General features: G+C 37.8%; 2 protein-coding genes across 18 annotated transcripts in view; one reads left to right on the top strand and one right to left on the bottom strand.

Moving 5' to 3' along the window:
• The window catches only part of GPR107 (G protein-coupled receptor 107), a 96,685-nt gene extending 89,954 nt beyond the window's left edge, over positions 1–6,731 (bottom strand). For both annotated transcript variants that reach the window (XM_012553970.3, XM_023494304.2), the window contains exon 1: positions 6,241–6,731. In XM_012553970.3, the coding sequence (XP_012409424.1) occupies positions 6,241–6,363 (123 nt within the window). In that variant the 5' untranslated portion in view covers positions 6,364–6,731. The remainder of the gene's footprint in view (positions 1–6,240) is intronic.
• Positions 6,732–16,915: 10,184 nt separating this feature from the next.
• FNBP1 (formin binding protein 1) overlaps positions 16,916–25,486 on the top strand; it is a 172,921-nt gene continuing 164,350 nt past the window's right edge. For 5 of the 16 annotated variants that reach the window (XM_031954828.1, XM_031954827.1, XM_031954826.1 and 2 more), the window contains exon 1: positions 16,920–17,208. In XM_031954828.1, coding sequence (XP_031810688.1) covers positions 17,185–17,208 — 24 coding nt within the window. In that variant the 5' untranslated portion in view covers positions 16,920–17,184. Of the gene's footprint in view, positions 17,209–25,486 lie in introns of all 16 variants that reach the window. The other 11 variants (XM_031954824.1, XM_031954822.1, XM_031954818.1 and 8 more) reach the window with 7 other exon arrangements.

Below are 25,486 nucleotides of genomic sequence, written 5' to 3'. Positions count from 1 at the left end.
GACTTTAAAATGATTTCCAATGAAGATGGGGTGAAGCAATAGGATATTGATCCTAAAAAAGAGAAGACTTTGGGAGGAATGAGGAGAACCTTTGATTAGTTCAAGTATTTAAAGGATTATTAAGTGAAAGAGGAATTAGATATTCTATTAGAACCCTGCAGTCAGAAGAACTAAGAATAATTACTCTAAGTTGTAAAGATTCAAATTTAAGTTTGATAGGAGGAAAAATGGCTTAAAATTATTAAAAAAGGAATGATATTATGTAATGAAACTTATTTAAATGTAAAGTTACTCAGTAAGTTCAGTTGTTTATATTCCTATGTTAAACATCTAATAAAACAATTGAACAAGTAACAATTTACTTAACATGAAAAACATCAAAAAGTTCCTAAAATACATTTATTTATAAAATTCATTTTAATCTGCAAATCATTTGATTCTTCTTCATAGACTTTCTTTCAACGAGCACAAAGTGTTATATATCAAATCTCTTCAGTCTAGCTGTGATATCCAAATGAGACTTTTACTTAAAACAGGAGTGGGAAATCTTTTTTTGTGGCCAGGGCCATTTGGGTATTTATGACATCACTTTTGGCCATACAAAATTATCAATTTAAAAACTCAAGCAATGGGAGGTTGTTCTACCTAGCTTTTAGCTCATCATTCATTGAAGGTGGTTGTCTTGGCAGCACCAGACCAAATGATTTCATGGATATGGACCATGGGCCAGACAGTCACCACCCCGATTTAAAAGTTAGAAACTACTAAACATTAAAATGTTTTCTATTTTGAGCCTTTAAAATCCAGAGTGTAACAGCTATATCTAAAAAAATCAATGTCATGAACTTTACTGAAAATAACTCCCATCACCACCTTTTTTATATGAGCACTTTTCAGATGCATGAATATAAACATGTCCCAACTTATTGTGTGTATGTGATAGAGATAGAAACAGACGGCCAAAAACAGAGAGACAGAGGCATACTATAAAGTTTTGGGTTTTTTTCAGCTTTCAATTCCATGACCCTCTGGTGCACTGTACAGTCTAGTCTACACATGGTACAATCTTTATTGTCTAGCACCAGGAGGGTGGCCCAGCAAATAGGGCTCGAAGCCCATAAGTGACCTCAGACACTGGAAAGCTATGTTGACTCTGGCCAAGTGTCTGAATCAGTCTCTTTAACCATAAAAGGGAGATAATACAAGCCCCCATGACAGAGTAGCTATAAGGGGGATCAAATAACAAATACTTGTTCCCTTACTATTCCCTTCTTACAAATCGATTTAAAATAAACTCATTTTAATAACAATGCGGGCAATTGGCCTTAAGAGCTTGAAAGAACCTTGAAAATCTTCCAATTTGATCCCTTAATTTTACAAATGAAAAAACTGAGGCTCAGAGATTTAAAGTGACAAAGCTGGGATGCAAATACAGGTCCTCTGACCCTAAGCTCAGCCTTTTCTCCTATGCTGTGGAACCCTCCTAAGAGATTTTTTAAAAAGGGAAACAATTCATTTGTTTCATAACATGTACCTTTTTCCTTCCATATACAAAAGAACTTTGCTAGGGGATTTCTAATTGAGAACATGATTTAAAAGATTATTTGAAGTTTTCTAGAAGTCAAAGTTCCCCTTGATGGGTAAGAAGCATGTGGGTTGGAGTTCTATGTCTCTAAGATTTTGAAAGTCTAATCCCTGGAGGAGATCAGCAAATTGGGCACATTTGCACAACTAGAGTTTTAAGGAAGTGCTTTGGTAAAGCTTAAAAGGTTATAAAAAAGTGAGCTATTTTTATTTAAATTCCCCTTCTGGGTTTCCAGTGAAAGAGAAAAATATGGGATTTGAAATCCTTGGGGCCTAGATTTAAATTTTTAATGCTTATTATAAGTGTGAGACTCAGACAAGTTGGATAAACTTTCTAGGCCTCCGGGGTCCAGGTTTATAAAATAAAGAAACTGGACTAGATAGTTTCTAAGATTATCTATCTCAGAATTTTGTCATCTTATATTAGCCTTCAGAGAGCTCTCAGCACACAGAGCAAGGATGAGAACTATATTGGAAAGTATCCTGGCCCAGGAGTCAATCATTGAATAAAAATTTTCTGTAATTATTTAGTTGATTAGTCCTGTCTGACTCTTCAAGACTGATGAGGTTTTCTTGGCAAAAAAAAAAAAAAACTAAAATAATCTGTCATTTTCTTCTCCAAAATATTTATAAAATACCTACTATTTACTAGGCACTGTGCTAAAAATAAGGATACAAAAACCAAAAAAAAAACCCCACCTACTTTAAATAAGTTATTATTTGATGAAGGGGTGAGAGACAATATGAATGTAATTACTCTATGTAGAATAAATACAAAATAATACATGATAGGAAAGGACAGCATAAACAGTTGTGAAGATCAGGAAAAGGTTGTGTAGAACAAGAATTCCCACTGTTTTTCAGTTTTGTATTGAGTGGTTTCCTTAGAAAACCTTTCTGTACCCTTTATTCAACAGGGAAAGCAAATGAATTCTAGAGTTACCGCAATTTAAGAAATAGATTAAATAATTTTGGGGTAAATAATTTTGGGGCAGCTAGATGGTACAGTGAATAAAGCATTGGCCCTGGAATCAGGAGGACTTGAGTTCAAATCTGATCTCAGACACTTAACACCTCTTAGATGTATGAACCTGGGCAAGTCATTCAATCCTATTGCCTTGTCAAAAAGGGGGGGGGGGGGGGAGAAAAAGAGGGGAAGGTGAAGAGAGACAGAGACAGATATTAAATAATTTTAATAGGATAATACAGTTGTTTATTAAATAATTCCTATAATCCCTTAACAGGTTTCTCCAATTCTTTAGGATATATGTACAAAAAGTGATGCTGGGACTATCCTAAGGAAAGTGTGAGACTGGATGAAGAGAAGGTGAAGAGAAGATGCATTCCAGGCATGGCAGATAGCCACTGCAAAGTCTGGGGAAGGAAAAAAAAAGACCAGTTTGGCCTTTGACCACAGAGTGCAGAAAAGGAAGCCAACTATAAATTATAAGGAAACGGAAAAAAGCAGGTGGTCAAGTGAGAAAGTGTCTGAGGCCAGATCTGCACTCAGCTCTTCTGCCTCCAGGCCTGGAGCTCTCAATTCTCCAGGGCTGCCCAAGACAGAAAGAGGGGGAGTGAAATCTGGGGTGGGGAAGAGGGAGGAGGAAATCATGAGTTTGTGATGTCTTCAGGACACTCAGCATAAAATAAAAGAAAGCTAACGATTTTAATTGAACGATAAGAGTCATCTGCAAAGAAACTACAATTAAGCCCATGAGAACTTCTGAGGTTACTAAGAAATCACGGTGGTGCAGTGAGTGGAGTGGCCTGGAGTCAGGAAGGCTCTTCTCCCTGGGTTCAAATCCAGCCTCAGCTACTCACTAGCCATGTGATGAGTCACCTAACCCTGTTTGCCTCTGTTCCCTCATCTGTAAAATGAGCTGAAGAAGGAAATGTCAAACCCTTCCAGCTCTTTCCAAGAAAATCCCAAATGAAATCACAATGAATTGTACACAATCAAACATGACCAACAAAAAGAGCCTATAGAGAGATGACATCTTAGGACAAAATCTACCTACATCAAACGTCCAAATGCTAGAAGGGTTCTTAAATAAACATGACATAGTGGGAAAAGTAATGGCTCTTGAGGCAGAGACAAACCTGCCAGTCACTGTTGTAACTTTGGCCAAGCTAATTAAGCTCTCTGCACTGTGGCTTTCTCATATATAAAGTGAAGGGATTGGGCATCTTGTTGTTCAGTCTTGTCAGATTCTTTGCAATTCCATGGACGATAATATCTGGGCTTTTCCTGGCAAAGGCACTGGAGAGAATTGCCATCTCCTCCAGAGCATTTTACAGATGAGAAAACTGAGGCAAATAAGGTTAAGTCACATGTCCAGGACCACACAGCTAGTAAGTGAAAGGCTGGTTTGGAATTCAGGTCTTCTTGATTCCAGGCCAAGCATGTGTATTCCCTGAGCCACCTAGCTACCTGAATGACCTGCCTTTAAAGTTTCTTCTGGCTCTAAATCCTATCACTATCTAGTTCCAAAGTCTTACTTCACAGAGGAGGAAAGTGAAGTTGGGAGAAACTTAAGTAAAGTGATTTGCAACATGTCCTGAGGCTAGTAAAAATACAGATTTAGAACCCAATTCTTCAGACTCTTCAATCCTGTGCTTTTCCTACTACACTACACAGTCAGATCAATTCAAATCCCTAAGCTGTAATTTCCTCTTCTATAAATGGAGACGATACTTTAGGTTACCTACTTCACAAATTATTAGGAAGGAATTACAGTCCTATTATTATTGGTAGGCAGGTAGGTAGACTGAGAGAAGGTAGATTAAAAAACTTTTCCTAAATGTCACCAGATACACCAGTATCACTGAAAAATGACAGCAAGGAGGGAGAAAGTCAAAAGGTTAGGAGAGAAAACTGGGAATAAGAAAAAAAAAAAAAAAACACAGTAATTTTGTTTCTTACTGAAAAGAACTTCAAAAAGACTTGAGAAATTTCAAGGCAGAAAAACCTCAGTTAGAAGCCCTATTCTGCTATTTACTACCAGTGTAACATATATAACCCATATCAAATTGCCTATCATTTTCAGGAGGGAGAAAAATAAGGAATTCAAAATCTTATTAAAAAACAAAGGCTAAAAATTATCTTTACATGTAACTGGGGAAAAATAATTTTTAAATCTGGAAAAGAAAAAGAAATTTACTGCCAAAGTAACTTTGAGCAAGACCATTAATAACTCTCTGTCTCAGTTTCCTTATCAGTAAAATGACAGGGATAGAATTCTAAAGTACTTTCCAAAGTTTACATCTCTTTCATCTTTGCTCTGGGGCAATGGAAGGGTCCTCCCAGTTCCTGACCTTCCCCAGTCCCCAGAATAGTGATTTCAAATCAGTGGGGGACTTGGAAAACAAAGGAAAAAGATATAAAAGTGTACAGAGGGGAAGAGTAGTTGGGAGAGTAAGGATGGAGGAGAGAAACTAAGAGAAAGAGAAGGATGGAAGAGGAAAAGGAGGAGAAAACAGAAAGTGGAAGGGAAAGGAAGGGAGGGAGAAAAAGAAGAGAAGAGAGATGGAGCATGCAAAGATTTTGGAGGGGGATGATGGAAAAAAGTGAGAGAGTAAAAGAGGTACAGGAGGGGAGGGAGGGAAAAGAAAGGGAAGGAAAAAGGTACAGGAGGAGAAAGAGAAGTACAGGAGGGAAGGGAGGGAGAGGTACAGGAGAGGAACAGGGGAGGAGGAAGGAGAGGTACAGGGGAGGAGGGAGAGGGAGGTACAGGGGAGGAGGGAGGGAGAGGAACAGGGGAGGAGGGAGGGAGAGGAACAGGGGAGGAGGGAGGGAGGAACAGGGAGGAGGGAGGGAGGACAGGAGGGAGGGAGGGAGGAGAGGTACAGGAGGAGAGGGAGAGGTACAGGGGAGAAAGGAGAGGTACAGGGGAGGAGGGAGAGGGAGGTACAGGGGAGGAGGGAGGGAGGAACAGGGGAGGAGGGAGGGAGAGGTACAGGGAGAAGGAGAGGACAGGGGAGGAGGGAGAGGGAGGTACAGGGGAGGAGGGAGGGAGAGGAAGGGGAGGAGGGAGAGAGGTACAGGGGAGAAAGGAGAGGTACAGGGGAGGAGGAGAGGGAGGTACAGGGGAGGAGGGAGGGAGAGGAACAGGGGAGGAGGGAGGGAGAGGTACAGGGGAGAAAGGAGAGGTACAGGGGAGGAGGGAGGGAGAGGTACAGGAGGGGAGGGAGGGAGGGAGAGGTACAGGAGGAGAGGGAGAGGTACAGGGGAGAAAGGAGAGGTACAGGGAGGAGGGAGGAAGAGGAACAGGAGGAGAGGGAGAAGTACAGGGGAGAAGGGTGAGGTACAGGAGAGGTACAGGGGAGGAGGGAGGAGAGGTACAGGAGGAGAGGGAGAGGACAGGGAGGAGGGAGGGAGAGGAGGAAGAAGACAAGAGCGTCTAGGACATAGGTGCTAAATAAATATTTACTGGACTCAAGAAGAGGAGAGAGACAGAGTGAAGAGATACAGAAGGTGAGGGAGAGTAGGAGGAAAGGAAGAGGACGGAGGGGAGCAGGGAGGGAGAGAGAGAAGGGAAGGAGGAGAGGAGGAGGGGAGGGGCGGAGAGAGGAGGGAAGGGCCCCAACCTGCCCAAAGCGCCCCCGCTCCGCCCTCGGCCACACACCCACTCCCTTGAGCCTCCCAAACCCTGCTACCTTGAGCGCTAGGTGGTGGACGCGGCCCTGGCCGAGGTGACCCAAAAGCTGTAGGAGTCCTAGCATCAAGAGCAGCCGGCCCGGGCCGGTGCCTAAGCTGCAGAGGGGACCTGAGGCAGCCATGTTTGTTCCAGCATCACAGGCCGCCCACCCCACCCCCTTTGGCCTCTTAGCTCACTTCCGGGGTCAAAGGGCGGGGACACCGGAAGGAGAAAAGGCCATTCCGAGTCTCCGTGGGTTGGGCAGTGCCGAAGTATTCTTGGGTTTTCTGTGTGATTGTCAGTTACGGAGGCCAAGATTCCAAAAGGCACCGACTCCGACCTCTCAAAGCGAATCCCTCCAGTCCTTTCTGTTGCCCCGAAGCGCCAGCTCGACCCTTATCAGAGGATCTCAGAGGGCGAGAGGCGGCAGCTCGGGCTCCCGGTGCCGGATTACGACGGCCGCAGCCGCTTCCCTCCTTCACAACTCTCCCCCTCCCCCTCGCCCTCAGTTTGCTGCGTCCCAGGATGTCACTCAAGGACGGTGACCTAGCTTCCGAGGTGTGCAGGGCCGAGAAGACTGGGCTGCGGATAGACGGGAACCTCCTTCCGCGTTAGCCCGGTGCGCGCCCGCCGGGCTGCAGAGGGCGAGGGCCGGCCCCGGGCTGCAGAGGGCGAGGGCCGGCCCCGGGCTGCAGAGGGCGAGGGCCGGCCCGTGACTGGCTGCAGAGGGGGAGGGCCGGCCCCGGGCTGCAGAGGCGAGGGCCGGCCCCGGGTGACTCCCCGCGGCCTGAGCAGGGGGGCGGACCGGCGCAGAGACCGTTTAGAGCCGCTAGCACCTGAGCGGCCTGGCTCTCTCTGAAGACCTCCAGGCACGGGAACTCGCTTGAAAGCTTTTCTTGCTAACAATGTCCTCTTTGCAAATTCCACTCAAAGCGTGCAGTTTGTGGTGTTTTAGGAATGCGTAGGCGTGCTTGCTCTTGCTTACAGATTTCCCGTGGAAGAATGCTGCCTGGAGCCGGTGGCTCCTGCTAGGAGTAACCTTCCGTGGCTTGCAGGTTGCTTCAAAACCTTATGAGACCTTTTTGGATTCTTTTGTGTGTGTGTTTTGGTTTGGAGTGAGTGAAATTCGTTCCTTCCTCACTAAGTGATATACTTTTCTATATCTTATCATGCACATTAAGAAATTTAATGACTATTAAGTGCTTACTATGTACCAGGCACTGTTTTTAACAGCGGGTATACAGAAGTAAAAATGAAGGTCTTGCCTTCTAGGAAAGTGCATTCTATTAGAAGGACTACAACAGGGAAGATGAATAAAAAGTAGATAAAATGTTAAAGTTTTTGCAACGTACTGAGTTGTGGAGATATAAATATAAGCAAGCAAGACAGTCCCCGACCCCAAGAAGCTTGTACTCTTAATGGGAGAAGACAAAACCTAAAGAAAAGAAATACATAAATAGAGAGGGAAAAGTTTCAGAAGTGATATAGACCTCTCTCCCAAGGGTCCAACTCTCCCCACCCTCTTCAGGATAAGGGAAAAGCTGGAGGATGGTGGGTCAATAGAGGGAAGAGAAGGAGCATGAAGAAATGGGCAGAGTATTGTCTGGAATGAGGAGTAAGAGGTACTATGTCATGGATCAGTCTGGTAAGTGTATGATAGGGACAAAGAAGAGATTCTGACAAAACACTGTAGGAAAATAGGATGCAAGAGGGAAGGCATTTAAAGAAATTAGGGAAAACTTCATAGAGAAAGGAGCATAAAGTTGGGCCTTGAAAGATGAGGGTTTTGTTAGATTGAAGTAAGGAAGTGAATTTCAGTCACAGAGGTTGGACAGAGTCGGCAGGTACCGAGGAGAATATTGTGAAATAAAGCTTAACAGGTGTCAAAGAATCAAAGTTGGGAGGGACCTGAGTTTATGTTGTCCAATCCTTACCTGACCCAGGTAAAAGCCAGATTTCAGATTAGAGACTGCTTTAAAAAACTGGGTCAAGGAATTTATATTTTATCTTGTAGGCAATAGGGAGGCATTGATTTGTTTTGAAGAGGAAGAAATGGAACTTCTGTTCAATTTGGATTGTACTATTCCCCTGTGAAGATGGCAAGCATCTGTTTTTGTCTTATTTTATATTAATCATCATTAATCAACTTTGTCATTGTATCTGTACAGGAATGTCTTTAAATCTTACCATATACATAAAAGACATCTTGTTGGAAAGTCCTTTTAGATTAATTTTGTTCTACCAAATCAAATGCTTGTCTAAAAAATCCACAGAGAATGTTCATTAAGATCTTTTTATTTTTCCATCTTTCACTTAATAATGTAATTGTAAAGATATGGTCTGTTAATTTACAAAAGCTTTCTTGTCCCCTTCTCTTACTTTCATTAAGGATGCTTTTAATAGCTATGTAAGTTATTTACATAAAGATTTTATAGAAATGGAAAGTAGACACAGGTTGGTAGTAACTGTCTTCTCAGCTGTCTTTTTGTTAGTAATAATTTCTATTATTTTTTAAAAATCAATAGATCCTCAGAATTGATAACTTTGAACAAGTATCTGTTTTGGAGGTATATTTCTTTTTGTCCTGCTGGCCTTCCTCTTTGTTTTCTTTTTGTACATTTCTATTTTATTCATTCAAAGAGACTTACATTAAAGTCCAAATGTGGTGGTTCACTGTCATTGATGGTTGACTGAATGAAAAAAAAATTAAGAGTGCAAAGCAATGTGTACTAATTACAAAAAGAAAAACAAGGTAATCAATTCCTTTTCTCAGGAGATTATATTCTCTTGGCGGGGGAGACAACATACATGGGAGGTTTCAGTGGCAAATTACATACAAAGGCCTTACCGTCTTTATGAGCAGAAACAAAACAAATGCCAATATATTTTCTTTATTTTCATTTATTTCCATTTCTGATGTCGAACCATTTGACTGCCTAAGTCTTCGGTTGTAAAAACTGTACTTTCTGGTTCTTCAGTAGCTATTAGTGCCCCATGGTAGGGACTACAGCATCTACAGAAATAGTTTTTACAAAGGTTACTTCCTTGACCAATGACTGGTAGCAGAGTTTGTGGTCTTGGAATTATTGCTAACCTAGAAGTTCTTGGGCTACCCATTGATGACAGTTGGTACTAGGGTAGTGGTGGTGGGGATACTGAATTCCTTCTCCATGGTGATAATTATAGAGACCAAGCTGAAAGCAAAAATAAATAAATACATACAATATTCTTGAGAGCACTGCAGTTTTCAGAGTTCTTGGATTCTGTATTTCCTCTAGCATTGTATTTGGCAAAGTAGTGGCAGTAATTTGACCAGGTACTTGCTACCTGCTTTTTCTCCCTCTGCTATTTTGCCCCTTTAGCTATGAGTCCCTTATTTATAAAGTTTGTTCTTCTGGGTATTAACTACAGGGGACTCAGTCATCTGTGGAATATTGCTGGAAAAAATTGTTTGTTGTAATAATCATTACTGATCCTTTCTATTTTTTGTCTGTTCCTCTTTCCAGTTTCATCCATTGTTTCCAGAAAAAAAAAAAAACTAACGACTTAAAATTTGTTGCTTCCTTTTTCTACTTTTTAAGTTGAATGATGTTGCAAAAATGAATGATCTTGAAGTATTTATTATGCTTCTATTTGGCATTTTTAGTAGGTGGTATTTCTTATCATCATCATCATCATCATAAAAGACATGTATGCCTCGAAAAGGTGAGCTAGTTCATGCCTATCATGAGAGTTAGAAATAATAGACAGGCATTCTTCAAGTTTCATATTGAAAATTAAATATTTCATATTTAATTTATGTATTTCAATTGGTAAAATATTAATACTTTACTAAATAAAAATTTAATATCTATTGTTTGATATTTTAGATGCTTATAGTTTCATTACCTCATTCCATCTTCAAAAGTTTTACACACAAAACTTTTTCAAATATTAAAAAGGAAAGTTTCCAGGGGAACTTTCAGGGCAGAATTTTTTGTATAGTTTGTAATCTGGACCAGGGAAAGTGTATTTTTATGGGAGTTTTCTAAGGAGCAACTCCTTCAAATAATCAAAGCTCTATCATTGCGTATGATTATTATGGAATTAAAATGATATTTAAATTTGAAAGGAAGTGAAGCCAAAGGAATTAATACCTGTATACTTAATGTCAAAATTATATTTTCATATACTTTTCTACCTAGTCTCATTCATGGCAGATATTCATATTTTAGTAGAAACTTTTTTAAGATGCTGCCATTTGCCAAAGTGAAAATAGACAATTATTGCTTCTTAAATTTACCTTGAGGTACTATTTTTATAGATAGTTTCAGAAAAAATAATTTGCATAATCCTGATGTTTTCATTTTTAAAAAAACACATAAACTGAGTAACAGAATAAGTTAAGAATAGCTTCCCCTAGCAATGTTTTTGAAGATAGCATGTTTAGGTAAAGTATAATTGCTAAAAGCCTGGAGCAATTAGAAAGAAATTTTCTAACATGGTTCATTGCCTATCTAATTCATCAACAATCCTACCTATATTTTTAAAGTGTCTCTTCCCTTCTAGGTTAAATAAATGTTACTACCAATAGCAAGATGTAGCGCTAGTAGTTTATTACTATATATATACACACACCTGGTACCTCTATATCAATTTTTGAAGAACTTTAATGTTATTGGTAGATTAGTATCCTGAAGCTATATTAATGCACTCTTAAACACTGTGCTTGTCAAATACTTGTATTACATGTAAATTGTCAACATTAAGAAGGTATTTTATATTCAGTTCAATTCTGCAAACATTTTTAAATTGTGTACTCTATAAGGCCTTACACTTGGAGTACTAGGAATACAAATAAATTCGACTCTGGCCCTGTTTCCAGGAGACCATATAGAGGTCAGGTTAAAACCTAGTCTTATGATCAGGGATGCCTTTTTTCCTTTCCCCCCATGAACATTACCCCATTCCCTTTCTCCAAATGTAGCTTTCATTCTTTTAAAAGATAAGCAACAAAAGTGAGGATTCCTGAGCTGTAGGAAAGGAGATTTCCATGGTCTAGGAGATTCCTATTGACCTTTACGATAATAGTCCAGTCCAAGCTATCTCTAGGTTTTCTATTCTCTAGCTGGTTCTTCCCACTCTTTTCAACTAAAACTTGGATCTACCCTGAATAACCATCCTGAACTCTAGTTGGTGAGGTATTATCTTTTCTTTATCAGATCCAGGTTTTCTTTTTACTACTCAGCTCTCTACAAATCATGTTAACACATCTACCAAATCTAGTCAAGTCAAATCAACAAATACTTTAATACTATGAGCCCAATACTATGACGACTAGAAATACAAAGAAAAAAAAAAAAACAAGTCTGGGACTTGAACTCTGGGAGCTCACATTCAAATGGTGAGGCAGTGTACAAAAACTTTGAACATATTACTAAATGGTAGGGATTGGGATTGAACTGGGAAAATCCTCTTTGAAAGGGTAAAATTAAGTTGAATCTTGAAGGAAGCAAGAAAGCATGGAGGGGAAAATGAGGAAACATTCTAGCCAATGACAGACAGACAGACAGACAGAGTCAAGCAGGAACATAGCTTTCACCTTTCTTGCTTTTCTGATACTTATTACCTAGTGTCTTCCTCATTTTGAATATAAACATCTTCAGGGCAATACCTGCTTGTAGTATTTGTAAATCCCCAGCACTTAGAACAGTGCCCAGTACTTAAGCACTTAATAAATGTTTTATCCAAATTGATGCTGGAAATGTTCAGTAACACTTTGAATTTCTTAAGTCTGAAGTGAAGTTGTAATTCATCTCTTCTTAATATGATACTTTACCTAATTGGCTGAGCCATGAAACTAAATGGTTTCATCTATTTTGCTTCTACGATTCTGGTTTTTCTTGATATTTATGTTTGCTCAGAGTTCAAAGGCGTACAGGCTAGAAAATCACCTGCAGCTTAACAAATGGAAAGAATGGTTATAACTCTGAAGATTTTTCTCACTATGAAATTCCTACTTAATTTCTTCCTCACAGATTTTTCCACTTTAGTATTTTGTTAACTTCCAGTTAATATAAATATAAGAGTTTCAATGCTAACTGGATGGAAGAATGAAACACTTTTTGGAGGGAAAAGCTCAATAAAATAATTAGGCTTACCTCATCAATGAATAACACTGATGAGGTTTAGGTTTTGGGGTTCCCTTTAGTAAGTTTCCTACTAAAGGGAACCAAATGATAAGGTCTAGATTTAGGGAACCAAAATGAGATTAGGGTTTCTGAACATCTCCTTCAACACTAGCTGTCATACAATATCAAACTTAGTGTTGAAAGTATTATTCTCACAGATAAAATTAGACTCCTGAATATGAAAGTTAGCTATTTGGAGGAAAAAAAAAATCTCCTTTTAAGTGTCTAGTAGTATATAGATAAATTCTCTATTAGGATTATAAATGAAGTTAAAAATCAAAAGTGTTTCATGAGCAATCTCAGCACATATCGTGCCTCCAGAAATACATATCCTTCTAAAGAAGCCACAAAAATCTCCCTTTACTTTGTTCTAGTTTTAGTTTATGTGCTGCCTAAGCAAGCACTATATTACTTTTCTTTTTAATGGTCACATCTAGCAAATTGACAAAAAACAGAAAATGCAAATGTTCACTGATAAAGGGGCTTTGGAAAGATAGGTATACTGTTATGTTATTGGAGTTGTGAATTTAAGTATTTTGCAAAGCAATTGCAATTTGGAATTCTTTAAGAAAAAAGACTTAATTTCTCATACCTTTTGATCCAGAAATGTTCCTAGGTCAAAGATAGGAAGAAAATTCCAATTGATGCCATATTGATCTCAGCACTTTTTAGGGTAGCAAAGAACCTGAAACAGATGTCTAACAACTGGAGACTGGCTAGACAAATCCTGTTAGTTGGATATAAAATAATAATGTTAAGTAACGTTAATTGAGCTCAGGAGCATTGTAGTTAGAGGATTCAGCGTCAGAGGGGAAGGCTCTAAAATGAAGACATTAAGAAGGACTTGGAAAGACTTTGTAGTATGGGAAACTTAAGCTGAGACTTAAAATCTGGACTGACTACAATAATGAAATGAACAGTAAACTACTAATTATAATGAAAAGGACTCTAAAGGTAAATTGAACTTTTAGTAATAACCAAACTTAGTTTCAAAGAATTGATAATGAAACATGTCAGAAAAGGTCGTTGTATCATCATCTTGACCGGTTTTTCTTTGTTATAAGGAAGAATCCATTTTATGGTGATTGTGGGGGCAAAGGTATATTCAGAAAACACTAAAAACAATAAAATATAGTTTTAAAAATGTGAATGGTGTCCTATAGGATCATAATATTGTATTGACCTTTACTTGTAAACTCACCAAGATCTTATTTTCATATAAAGTTGACGATTTTATAAAGGTTTAAATAGTAAAAGATTATTTCTGCTTTTTAAAATCTGGTTTTTTAATAGGTTTGACTTAATAGTAATGTCAAAATTAGTTCCTGTATGTTGCAGATTACTTGTATTTGATTAAAAAAAAAAGAGATTGCTAATATTAACTTATTTTTATTTTTGATTGAAGCTCAACCAATGTGGATATAATTCTTCCTGGTATTATGAGAAGAAGCTTAAGGGTAGTGTAGTGTTCAAGAGTTGGAATAGATAAAGGTGAAAACCTAGATGTAATTCTGAAATGTCTGATTCTGGGTCAAATCACTTAAAATTCATTATTGCCAGAAGTATACCTATAAATTACATTGCCTGAGACTGTCTGAGAGTGTTTCCTCACTGGAAATAGTTCAATAAAATAAATAAATGTTTTATGTCAATATTACAGCGTATCTTTTTTTGTTGATTTCTTTTATTGCCAATTAATATTTAAGTACCTACTAAGTGTCTGATGATTGAGTCTGGTTTTACCTTACATGATTAAGTTGTTTCATGAATGATGAAACAGTTTCTAAGCTATCAGACTGCTTTTATGTTATGAATAATATTCCAATTAAGACAAAGAAGTTAAACATATTTTTATTTTGATATCATTAACATATTACCTATGAAATTCTGTCATGTTCTTCACTCATTATAACTCATCTGATTAGTCATCTAAAAAGGATTGTGTGTCAAGTAGGTCTCCTATTGGATTTTGGTGGGACTCTTTCTTTCTTTTTTCATTTCTTTCTCTATTTTCTGTCCACAAATTATTTAATCTTAATAGTATTATTTCAGTAACTAAACATTTTTATTGAGGTAGCAGGGTCCAGGAACTCAGAAAAGATTAGATTTTTGCACGACTTATGTTTTAGAATTAATGCAAATGTAGCTTTTAGATGACAAATAAAACATGAGCTTGTCAGATAATCTGCATTTCTTTCCCCACTTCTAAGTTTTAGCACACTTGCAGGTAGAGATGTTTGAAATCCATCTCCTCAAACTCTTCCCTTGGCTGTAGTCCCTATGTATCAGTCTCTGTCAAATACTCTATACTCTAGTCAAAGTGGGATTTCCCCAAATGCTTTAGCACCTTCCAGACTGCTCATTCCATTTTCTATTCTTAGAATGCCTTCTTTTCATTATTCTGTTGAAATACTACCCATCTTTTCAGACCCAGGTCAAATGTAATTTGCTCCAAGAAAACTTTTCTCATTGCCCTCCCCTTGGAAATGACTGAGAGATACTTTGTACTGTTTTTATTTACTTGGCTTATTCTATTTTGTAACATAGTTATGTACTCTTTTAAACTCCATGAGGGAAGAAACCAGACTTTGTTTATCTTTGTATCTCTCCTTCAGCAACTAGCATAGGGCTTCACATTCACATTTACTTAGTATTTGTTGAAAGAGGTGGGTGGTTCTTAGTGTTACCCTCAAGGAGTTCTCATTCTAATAGGAAAAGACACATAGGGCTGCCAGAAAGGGAGGGCATCTTAGAGAGGACTGTGTGGCAAAGGGGAGTAGGAGTCAAAGTTGAGTTGTCAGTACAAGAAACAGTACTGTGATAGAACATTAAAAATACAAAATCATCTTAATACTTATTTTCAATAATCTTTTGATTATTTACAGAAAGATCCCAGAACCATGAATTGCCTTTTTTTTTTTTTTCAAGAAAGGACAAGAAGTTATTTTGTGATTCGTTGCACAGCTCTACAGAATATTTTCAAGATGGGAACAAGACAGTGTTCAGAGGAGTTTGCAATTGAAATAAGACAGACTAAATAGTTCAGACAGGTTAGATTTATTGTTTCTGTGTTCAGCAAAGGAAGTGGCTTATCTGGAAAGCCTTTCAGCTCCACCCTAACTTTCTGTTAGGGGATGATAAACAAGGGCAAAGCATCTAGTGAAATATTTTCCATAGTGGGGCCTGCTTTGGAGTATGCTGTGATTCAATAAAAGATGCACAGCAGTGACACTGGCCTGGGAAAGGAGATCTTGGGAAAAAGCAGAAAACGTGCTAAAAGAGAAAAAGCTGGTGCTTCAGCAAGGACTATACTTTTCCATCCCATCTTAATCACCGAATGGGCCTTGCCTCTGTCAAACTAAGACCTGTTAAAAACCTTAGCTTAAAACAACCAAGTACTCCCATTGCATCAAGGAACATCTTTAGTTGTCCTGATCTATATTTTGAGACCCAGAGGACTCTCAGAGAGGACTTCTCCCAGAGGAGAAGGGGAGGCTGCAGACTTTTGCACAGCCTTTCCTCACTTAAATCCAATTCACTTGCATATAAGGCAGCACCTTCATAATATCATAGTCTTCCAGAAAGAACAACAAATAACTTTTCCATTCCATTCTGGGAATGGTCTAAGCAAAATCCAACAGCAGAAATAATTCTAGGAAGTAGGGAATGTGTTACAGAGAATACATTTAGAGTAAAGCAATAGCTATAGAAAAAAAGGTATTTAATAAATAAAATCAATTTAATTTAAAACATGTCCTTGGCAGAAAATGTTAGAAAATCACCTGAAATCTTGAGATTAAAATCCGTAGATTAGGGAGTCACAGCTTTGTGCATGTGACAGCCCATGTAATTATGGAGAAGCTGTTTAGTTTTTGTGTTAAATCTCGACCTGCTTCCCTGCTCCCCCATATCAATACAATGTAGGTAATATTGTAATAATGCCAGTCCCACTGCACTACATCCCCTTGCTTTCCCAGCTAAAAGTTGCTTGCTATGTGGAAATTATCACGATGGTTAATTATTTAAGGCCTTCAAGAAAAGAGGATTGCTATTAAACCCAATGTAGTATTAAGTACAATAGTGTTACCGCTTACAGAGTATTATTAATTATAATTGCAGAATGCCATCAAAGGAACAGTGGCTGTTTGGCAGAGCAGAGGAGAGCATTATTAATAGGAGTGATTTTGTTTTTATTTATTTGGAGTCCTCTTACTCAGATCCTTCAGCTCTCCTAGCGTCCTTCCGGTCCTCTGGGCGACGCATGCAAACTGTTGCTCTACTTTCCTCCCTCATCTGCGCTACCAGATGGTGGCGCCCTGACCCCGGGGTGGCGAGTCCCAGAACCCGAGTTCGCAGGCTACCTCCTGTTCCTCCTCCTCCCCTTCCCCCTTCAGCCTGCAGAGCAGCGCGCGCGCGCGCACGTGAGCTAGCGAGCGCGCGAGCTGTCAGTGCTGCCCCTCCCTCCCCGCGGTGTCTGGCGGCTGCCGCGGCTGCCGTTGGCTCCTCTGGCCATTTTGCTGTGGAGCGGCGAGTGGGGAGGAGGCAGAGCGAGGGCTGGCGAGGCGGAGAGTCCTGCAGCCGGTGTCGCCAGAGGAGGCTGTGCGCTGCGCTGGGCTGGGCTGGGCTGGGCTAGGTTAGGCTGGGGGTGGCCCGTTGGAGTCACCCGCCCCAGAAACTCGGAGCTAGAGCTGAGGAGAGCGGGAGAAGAGGGGAGGGGGGCGGCGGCGGCGGCCTTGGACGGGGGACTCAGAACTGGGACTGGACGCGGATCTCCCCTCCCCGTCCCCTGCACCATGAGCTGGGGCACCGAACTGTGGGTGAGTGCAGCCTCGGGCGCAGGGCGCGCCCGGCTTGGCCCCTCGCGCGTGTCTGTGGGGGCGATCGGGGAGGAGGGGGCGTGGAACCCTGAGGGGGCCGGGGGAAGGGGTCGGCGGGAAGGGGGCGTGGAATCCTGAAAAGAGGAGTGTAAAAGAATTCGGAGGGTGGGGAAAGGGGACCGAGAGAAGGGGGCGCGTGGAATCCTCCCCATAGGAGAAGGGGGGAGGGGGGAGGGGTCCTCTTTTCTACTCGGGGAGAAGTTCTGACGCGGGGAGAGGCGGAGTCCAAAGATTTGAGGGGCTCTGTGATTACTGTGTTAGATCTCGGGATCGGAGGATTCCCTTTTTCCTTGGAGAAATGAGGGGTGCAGAGGTTCTGCGTTATTTCTGATGGCGAGGGTATTACAGTTGACGAGCGGTTGTCCTTGCCACCGCTACCCCAGCTTGAGGGGACATTGCGGGGCAGGGCGGGGAATCCGTGCTGGAATAATGTTAAGGATTGGATTTGGGGTTACTGGGAGCAGAAGCAAGATCTTCCTCCTAAGTAGGGTGTGGGGTTTTAGGAAAGTCCATTAGCTCTGGAGAAGAGAGCTCTGATCTCGAAATAGGTGTGGGTGTGTTGGGGAGGGGAAAGATTTGGGGCTGGTGGGTGGAGAAGAGGTGCTGTTTATCGCTCCGGAATAAAACTTGAGATTTTTTTTTCTCTTTGAGAAGGAGGAAGGAGCAAAGCTTGTCTCCTTAACGTGCGGAAGGCGTATATTTGAAGCGAATTATCTCTACTTCCAGAAGAAATAGCTAGAAAAGGGGGGAAATGAGTGTATTGGTAAAGGCAGCATGAAAGGTGAGCAGGTTATTGTTGGCTGCTTTCTGTGGAGAGAGCTTTGGCTCTTTGGTTGTCATTATCTTTGAAGAAGGAAAAAAGAGCTTTGTATTTGGAAGCTCAGTTACTGGGCGGCCTGATGGTTTCTGGAGGCAAAGGACAGTGTCTTTCTTGTTGAGTCAGGTTTTGGAAAGCAGGAGATCGTGGAAATGATTGTTTCTCAAAAGATTTTAGATGGGATCGGAGGTAAAAGAAAGGCTTTGCACTATCTGACCAGATTATTTGCGAGTTAGAATTAAAATACTGTAAATAAGGGTGAGGCTATTTTTTCCGACTTAAGTATTTTACTTAACATCTTATTTATCTGAAGCATTATGAGGGGAAAAGGTCGTGGAGGGTAGTGTGAGGCCACAAAATTTCCAAGGCAAAATAAAACAAGGTTTAAAGTTTTTACAGAAATCTTACGCATAGTGGCCTAACGGTTTTTACATAATCATTTCTTTGCTGAAGCCCTGAAAAGATACGTGCAAGCTGCAACCTTAGAGGAAGAGAATTCATTAATTATAAAAACTCACTGCTGTCTTAAGATTTGCTTCTTATGTTTGCAGATGCACCTTTTGTAACAGGGAATTAAAATATTTGAACGTATCTAGTTAGGAGAAATGTAATCTACTGTTTTAAGTATTATGTCATTTGATCACTTTTTCTCCTTTTCTATTTTTCTTCCATACGCAATTTTTCTAAGAAAAATGGGATGGAGTAGAGTATGGTACGATAAGGGAGCATATTGAAAAATGACTTTTAATGAGGAAATCAATATTTTGCATTGCAATCTTGGAAGCGAGAATACAGTAAGTTTTTGGGTAGACATATACTTTTAGGAATTAGATATTAGAAGTGACTAGTATTAAGGTGGCAACTGCAGAGAAAAAAGCTGAAAAATAATTCTGTTTATCCAGTGTTAACACATTTTGTTCAGTTGGATAGGATAGCTGGGGAAAAAATTAATTGGAAAATAATTATGAGGCAGCATGGTATGCTGCTAATTTTGGAATCAGAAAGAGCTGGGTTCGAATTTCACCTCTATGTAGTAAATCTTGGGCATATACTTAGGGCTTAATAAATGGGTGTTAATTGAACTCTTATCTACAAAATGGAGGATACCTGTAGTATTACACTGTGCTGTTGTAGGACTCAGGATCATATATAGCTCTTCTGCTGCAAAATTTAAAATCCCTATGCAAATCAGCCATAATAGTAAGAGGAAATAATTACATTTTTCTCATTTTACCTGCTATTTGTAAAAATGAATTAGTCAACATAAATTATTCAGTTCCTTTTATACACAATATCCTAATAGTATTAATGGAAAGGAAATAAATACCAATACTAAAATTACTTTGTTCTTAAGTAGCTTGTAGTCTTAATGGGAAAAAAAGATACAAATTCACGGGTTATTAAAGTAAAAGTACAAAAATAGAAACCACACTCTGTATGGAATAATAACCAAAAGTACTCTTAAAAAGATAAAATACAAGCATTCATAAGTGTGGCAAATTGTTTTAAAGTGCTTTCTTTTATCAGCGATCATATGTGAACATGTTTTAGACTTAGAGAATTTAGTGGATTGCAAATTGGGCTTTGAGAAGCCCGATTTCAAATGTTTTCCTCTTATTAGCCCCACGAATATGGGCAAATTACTCTCTGAACCTCACTTTCCTCGTTTGTGAAATAGGGTTAATATTACATTTGGCACCTGCTTCACAGATAAATGCCAATAATATATCGTTACATTTTTAAAGTCTACAGACTATCATACTGAAATTGCTGTGAAATATTGAAGTATTTGTGAAATCCTATGAAATAAAATGCTAAGATTGCCTTAACTCCTCAAATTACCTCTCTTTTCTCTCCTATTAAAATTCAGTTATTAAGAACCTGTTATTGTGTTGTTATATACATCTATGATCCCAGAATCATCATTCAGAGAAAGCATAGCAATCACTGAGACATCATCATGCCACCAAATATAGTAAAAATTGTCTTTTACCAAAAATGCTTATGAATTTAAAGCTTAATTTACCAAATCAATGCTAATATCTGACATATAGCACTTTAAGATTGGTAAAGTCATTTCTGTATTTTCATTTGAGTACTAAAATGCTATAAACACAATTTTATACAGAGTTGAACATTTTTAATCTAAATCTATCTCATTATGAAATGTGGCAAAAAGATATGCTGATAAAATTTAATTCATAACTTCCTCAAAATTGGGTAAAACTAGACAAAACTGATATGTTGGATCATGAATCTATCTCATTTAATAATTATTTGCATTTATGTTATAATAATTGTGGTATAATGGATAGAAAGCTCACCTGGGAATCAGAAATCCCTGAATTCAAAGTTCTTCTTTGGTTTTTAGTACTGACTTTAATTCCAAGCAGATCATTTAAATCAGTACCATTCGGCAACTATCTAGCTGAAAAAACCTGCTTTTAAAGAAATATCTTCACCTGAAGTTCTCTATCCCTATGAAATTGCCCCAAAAGGTTTAGATCCAAAAAGTATGTTATAAATCTGAAAACTTGTTTTTTAAAAGAAGAAAATTTTACTTCTCATATCAAATAAATATTTATTTTTAAAAAGAATGTTTATTTTAGGGCTCACATGAGATAATATATAGAAAACTTTTTTCCAAGCTAAATTTTACTTCTCATATCGAATATTTATTTTATTAAAAAACGGTTTATTTTAGGGCTCAAATGAGATAATATATTGAAAGCTCTTTCCTAAGCTTGAAGTACTGTGCTAATAGTTTTCTTGTTGTAAATAATTCAGAAAGTTAAATTCAAAATTCACGAGTTCTTTTTGGTCAAAGAGGATGCCCATTATGTTTGGCAGCATAATGTTGGCTAGTGATTGAGGCTTTCTTTGAATGGTGGCTTTGGGATTCTGTGCATACATAATGACATAATGATAGAGTGGTAAAAGCTAACTTTGGCAGAACTGTACTTCAGTGGGTGAAAAAAAAATGAGCTGTGATTTGGGTGGTCTTAAGTTAGGAATATTAGGTGATTTTAACATTTCATAGGGTTTCATAATATTGACTACTTAACCACAATGTTAATATGACAATCTATAGAGGCTTTTAAAATATACATCTTCATATGTTTATAGTAACATTATAGTGTAAATATTATGGATTTAACTATATTACAAGTTGAATTATGCAAAATTAACACTGAATCAGAGCTTAATATTTCATTTGTATACTTTTGATTTGGTTTTAACCATGATTCCAAATCTCAGTTATAAAAGAGTTCCATTGAATTTGTTTATATTATGCTTCTAAATTGTCTTGTTTATAGACTCTTGCTACTCAAAACTTAAAAAGTGTTAATAACAGTGCAAAATTTATTAGGCTACCACCTAGGACAGGGATTTTTAATCTTTTTTTGTGTCATGAACTCCTTAGCAGTCAGATGAAAACTCTGGAACCTTTCTCAGAATAATGTTTTTAAATGCATAAAACAAAATACATAAAATTATGAAGAAATCAATTATTTTGATATATATATATATATATATATATATATATTTAAATTTCCTCAAACCTAGGTTAAGAGGTACATAGGTAACAAAAATAAACACCATTATAGGAGTTTATGTTTTTATTCCTCTTAGGAGAATAGGTGAGGTGCTATTTAAACATTCCTTTGACAATATTTCTTTTTCTTTTTTTTTTTTTTAAGCTGGTAATTTTTATAATGAAGATTGGACTGGAAGAATCAATGATCCAATATTTATTAAGTGCTTGTTATGTACTAACCACGGACTTAAGATACACATACAACAAAAAATCAATACCTACTCTAAGCCTTATATTTTAACACAGGAAAGAGCAAGTATATATTTATATGTACCAAATAATATAAAGTAATTAAATGTAAGGTACCTTGAGAGAAATGTCACTAGCAGTTGAGAGGATCAGAAAAAAATCATTTCCTTTAGAAAGTGGTACTTGAAGAGATTTATATGTAGTCAACAAAACAAATTACCATCTAATTTTTTCTTTTCAGTTTGCATCATAAGCCCATCACCTCTGGGGAGGTGAGCACTATCATTAGTCCTCTGGCTACATGGCTAGTCCCTGCTTGATCAGAATTTTTAAATCTTTCAAAATTCTTTGTCTTTACTGAGTTGTTATTAGGGTATCATTATTCTGCTTGTGTCAATTGTTCAATCAACTGCTTCTGTTTCTTCTGCAAATTTTATTCAAGCAGTTTGGCTCAGAAGAGGAGAGATAGAATGATAGTTTGAAGAATTGGTAGGTCTGGTGGATTTTTTTTTTAAAGGATTTGGGCCTATCTGAAGGTAATAAGGGAGGAACTAGTAGATAAAGATTTGAGAAAAGTTGTCGTTGGAGGTTAATCTGCTGGAGAAAACAAAGAGATTGAATTCATGTAGAGGGTAGGCTTTAGCAACAAGGACTGCCTTATTGTTAGAGACTGAAAGAAACTTGGAAAGTGTAGGGGATTGATGTGAATATATGCTTGTTGATTAATTGAGAAATATACATGTATCTATGTACTGCACATGTGTATGTATATCGAATTTAATCTTTTTATTTATTCTTAACTGAACATATACTTGCATCTTGAAGTCTTGCTACTTTAGACCCATTCTTAACTTGAATTAAACCTAGGTTTTTGGTTTCTTTACTTTTGGAAATACTAATTCTCTTTTAACCATTTTTTTAATTTATTCAATTCTTTATCCTTAAGCATCCTCCACATCTTTACCCTCAATTTGTTAGCCACAGCTACAGGAAGAAATTATTATTTAACTTGCTGTAGTAGTAATTAGAGTAATATGACTGAATGAAATCAAATTTTGAGTGAATTTCTGCCCTCCTACATGGAGAAATTATATGATACTTCAACTTTGGAGTTAAAGATATTTTTATTTATGACTTTTGTTTTTCACAAAATCTAGATTTTTCACTGTATCACACTTCCCTTTTCTCCTGCTTCCCAGCCAAAATTTTGTTTTCAGAAAGAATGGTATCAAGTTTCTTGATAAATTTACATATACACACTGTGGAGGACAATAGCTTTTATACACACTTGTTTGACAGTGATGTGACATGCTAAGAATTTGAAAGATTGTCCAAGTTTCACCTACTTCCTAGATGTAACTAATATTGTATTTCCTGCTGTATTACTCATTTGTTTCATCATCACCATCCATCTTTAAAAGTAATAGGTTTTGTTTTGACACTATTTTCAAGCTGCTTAGAATATATGAATTTAATAATAAATTTGTTTAATTAGAGTTAAACCATGGGTATGATATCTGATGGGATTAATATTTTTAACGTGAAATGTTTGTGTTAGTAATAATAACTTGCTAGTTGAACTATATGTGATCTAAAGATAGATCTTTAGAAAAAGTATTTAAGTTTTACTTGGGAGCATTGAATTTCTCTATTGATTGTTTAAGCTGTTCTATATGGAATAAATTTATAAGCAAAGTAGTTGTTGTTTGTCCTTCATTCATAAAGAGAATCATGACATCAAGGAGGTGATGCAAGTGAATTGGATTTGAGTGAGGGACAGTTGTGTAAAATCATCAGCCTTACTCTCTAAAGTCTTCTGAGTCCAGTAGCAAGGTATAGATCTGGACAATTGGAGAGGGCTCTGTAGAAGGAGACACTGGCCTTTTTAAGCTGAAGTCTTTAACAGGTCTTAGCTTGACTGAGGCAATGTTCATTTAGTGATTAAAGTTTTAGGTAATAAATGAGAAAGAATTACTTTTTTTTTTTTAACCTAGTCTTAAAAAAAAAAAAAAAATCAATCTGAGAGGGAAAGGCCCTCAGGGTTTCTGTCCAAAATAGGAACAATTACTCTTTATATTCACTCTGAGCCAATGGGACCCAAACTATGACCAAGTGGGGTTTGCTTGGCCTGGAATCTATTATTAGTCTATGTATGAGTGCTGGAGTGATTTGGGTTTAAGGCATGGCCTATAAATCCCAAGATATCTTGGGATCTTTCAGTGATCAAAATTTATATTCCTTTGGGCAGAGTACCTGCAGAAAGAGGTATAACATCCTATGTGGAAAGAGGGAAGGAAGTGAAAGAAGAAAAGGAAAGAAAAGAGAAAAGAAGGTTCTGTATTTGTTCTATTGGCCACTTCTAGTTGAATCCCCAGTGGGGCAGCTTCTACTCCTCCTCACAGAGATTGTGGATTGTCCTTCATTCTCAAGAGGACCATGACATCAGGGTGGTGATGCCATGACATGTAAATGAATTGGATTTAAGCGAAGGAGGACCATGCAAAGTTGCCAGTCTTAATTTCTCCTTTGGAGCCATCTGGATCAAGTGGAAAGATATAAATCAGGGTAGTAACTCTTTTGGAAAGAAGACCTGGGCTTTTTTAGTAAGTAAGATTACTAGTTATGTGACTACCAGCCAGCCCTTTAATTCTGTGAGCCTTAGTTCCCTCATCTCAGAATTAAATGTGGTAGCACTGCCTACCTCAAAAGTATTGTTGTGAGGGGAACATTTTATAAAGTAAATGCAAATTATTGTAAATCAATCTACTCACGAATCATAAATCTTTCTCATTCTGCTTTTTAGACTTGTATATTCCTTAAGGGTAAGGACTGTGACTTAATTTATCTTTCTGTCTAGTATAGAATTTTGCTTATAGTAAGTGCATAATAAATTTGTTAGAATTTTAATTATAACTTCTTTATATTTCTTCTATGAAGTATATTTTACGTGAGATTTCATAACTTAAACTGTCTTAAGTTGTAAATCAGTCCAAAAGAGAGGGAAATAATAATTTTGTCAAACTTGTATTGTTTTCAAATTTACAAAGTGATTTTCTAATGACTGCTCTTTCTGTTAAATATTAAAGCTATATTGCTTGCATTGTATTTAAATTAATGTCTTTCTTTTTAATCCAAAAAATACCATTTGGGACTTATGTGTCTATTATTGTTTTTGAAATTTTGAAGTTTTCTCCACCTACCTTATTAAGCAGGCTTTTTGATCTGAGGCTTCCCTCCCATTTATACATTTATTAGAATACATTTATTAGCAAATATAGTGGTATTTACAAAGAGTTTTCTTTCCTAGATCATTTAATCTTTCATGTACTGAAGAACAATAAATTAGAGATGGTGGTTTAGGACCATTCCAACAACTGATTCAGTTTTCTGATATCAGCTTAATATTTAGATTTAGATAATTTATATGAAATAACATTTGTTGGGGACATGATATTTGAACTGATTCTGGCTTATAAGGTATAAATACATGAGTATACTTGGAGCCAGTTTGAACTTGTTCCAACCAACTAAATTTTTTCTGTGAAAATTTACTCCTCAAAAAACAATGATTTTATTCAAATCAAGACTTGATTGCTTTGTTGATTGTCTAAACT

Source organism: Sarcophilus harrisii, chromosome 2 (genome assembly GCF_902635505.1).
Source record: "Sarcophilus harrisii chromosome 2, mSarHar1.11, whole genome shotgun sequence".
NCBI lineage: Eukaryota > Metazoa > Chordata > Mammalia > Dasyuromorphia > Dasyuridae > Sarcophilus > Sarcophilus harrisii.
This window is presented reverse-complemented; position numbering and strand designations above follow the sequence as displayed.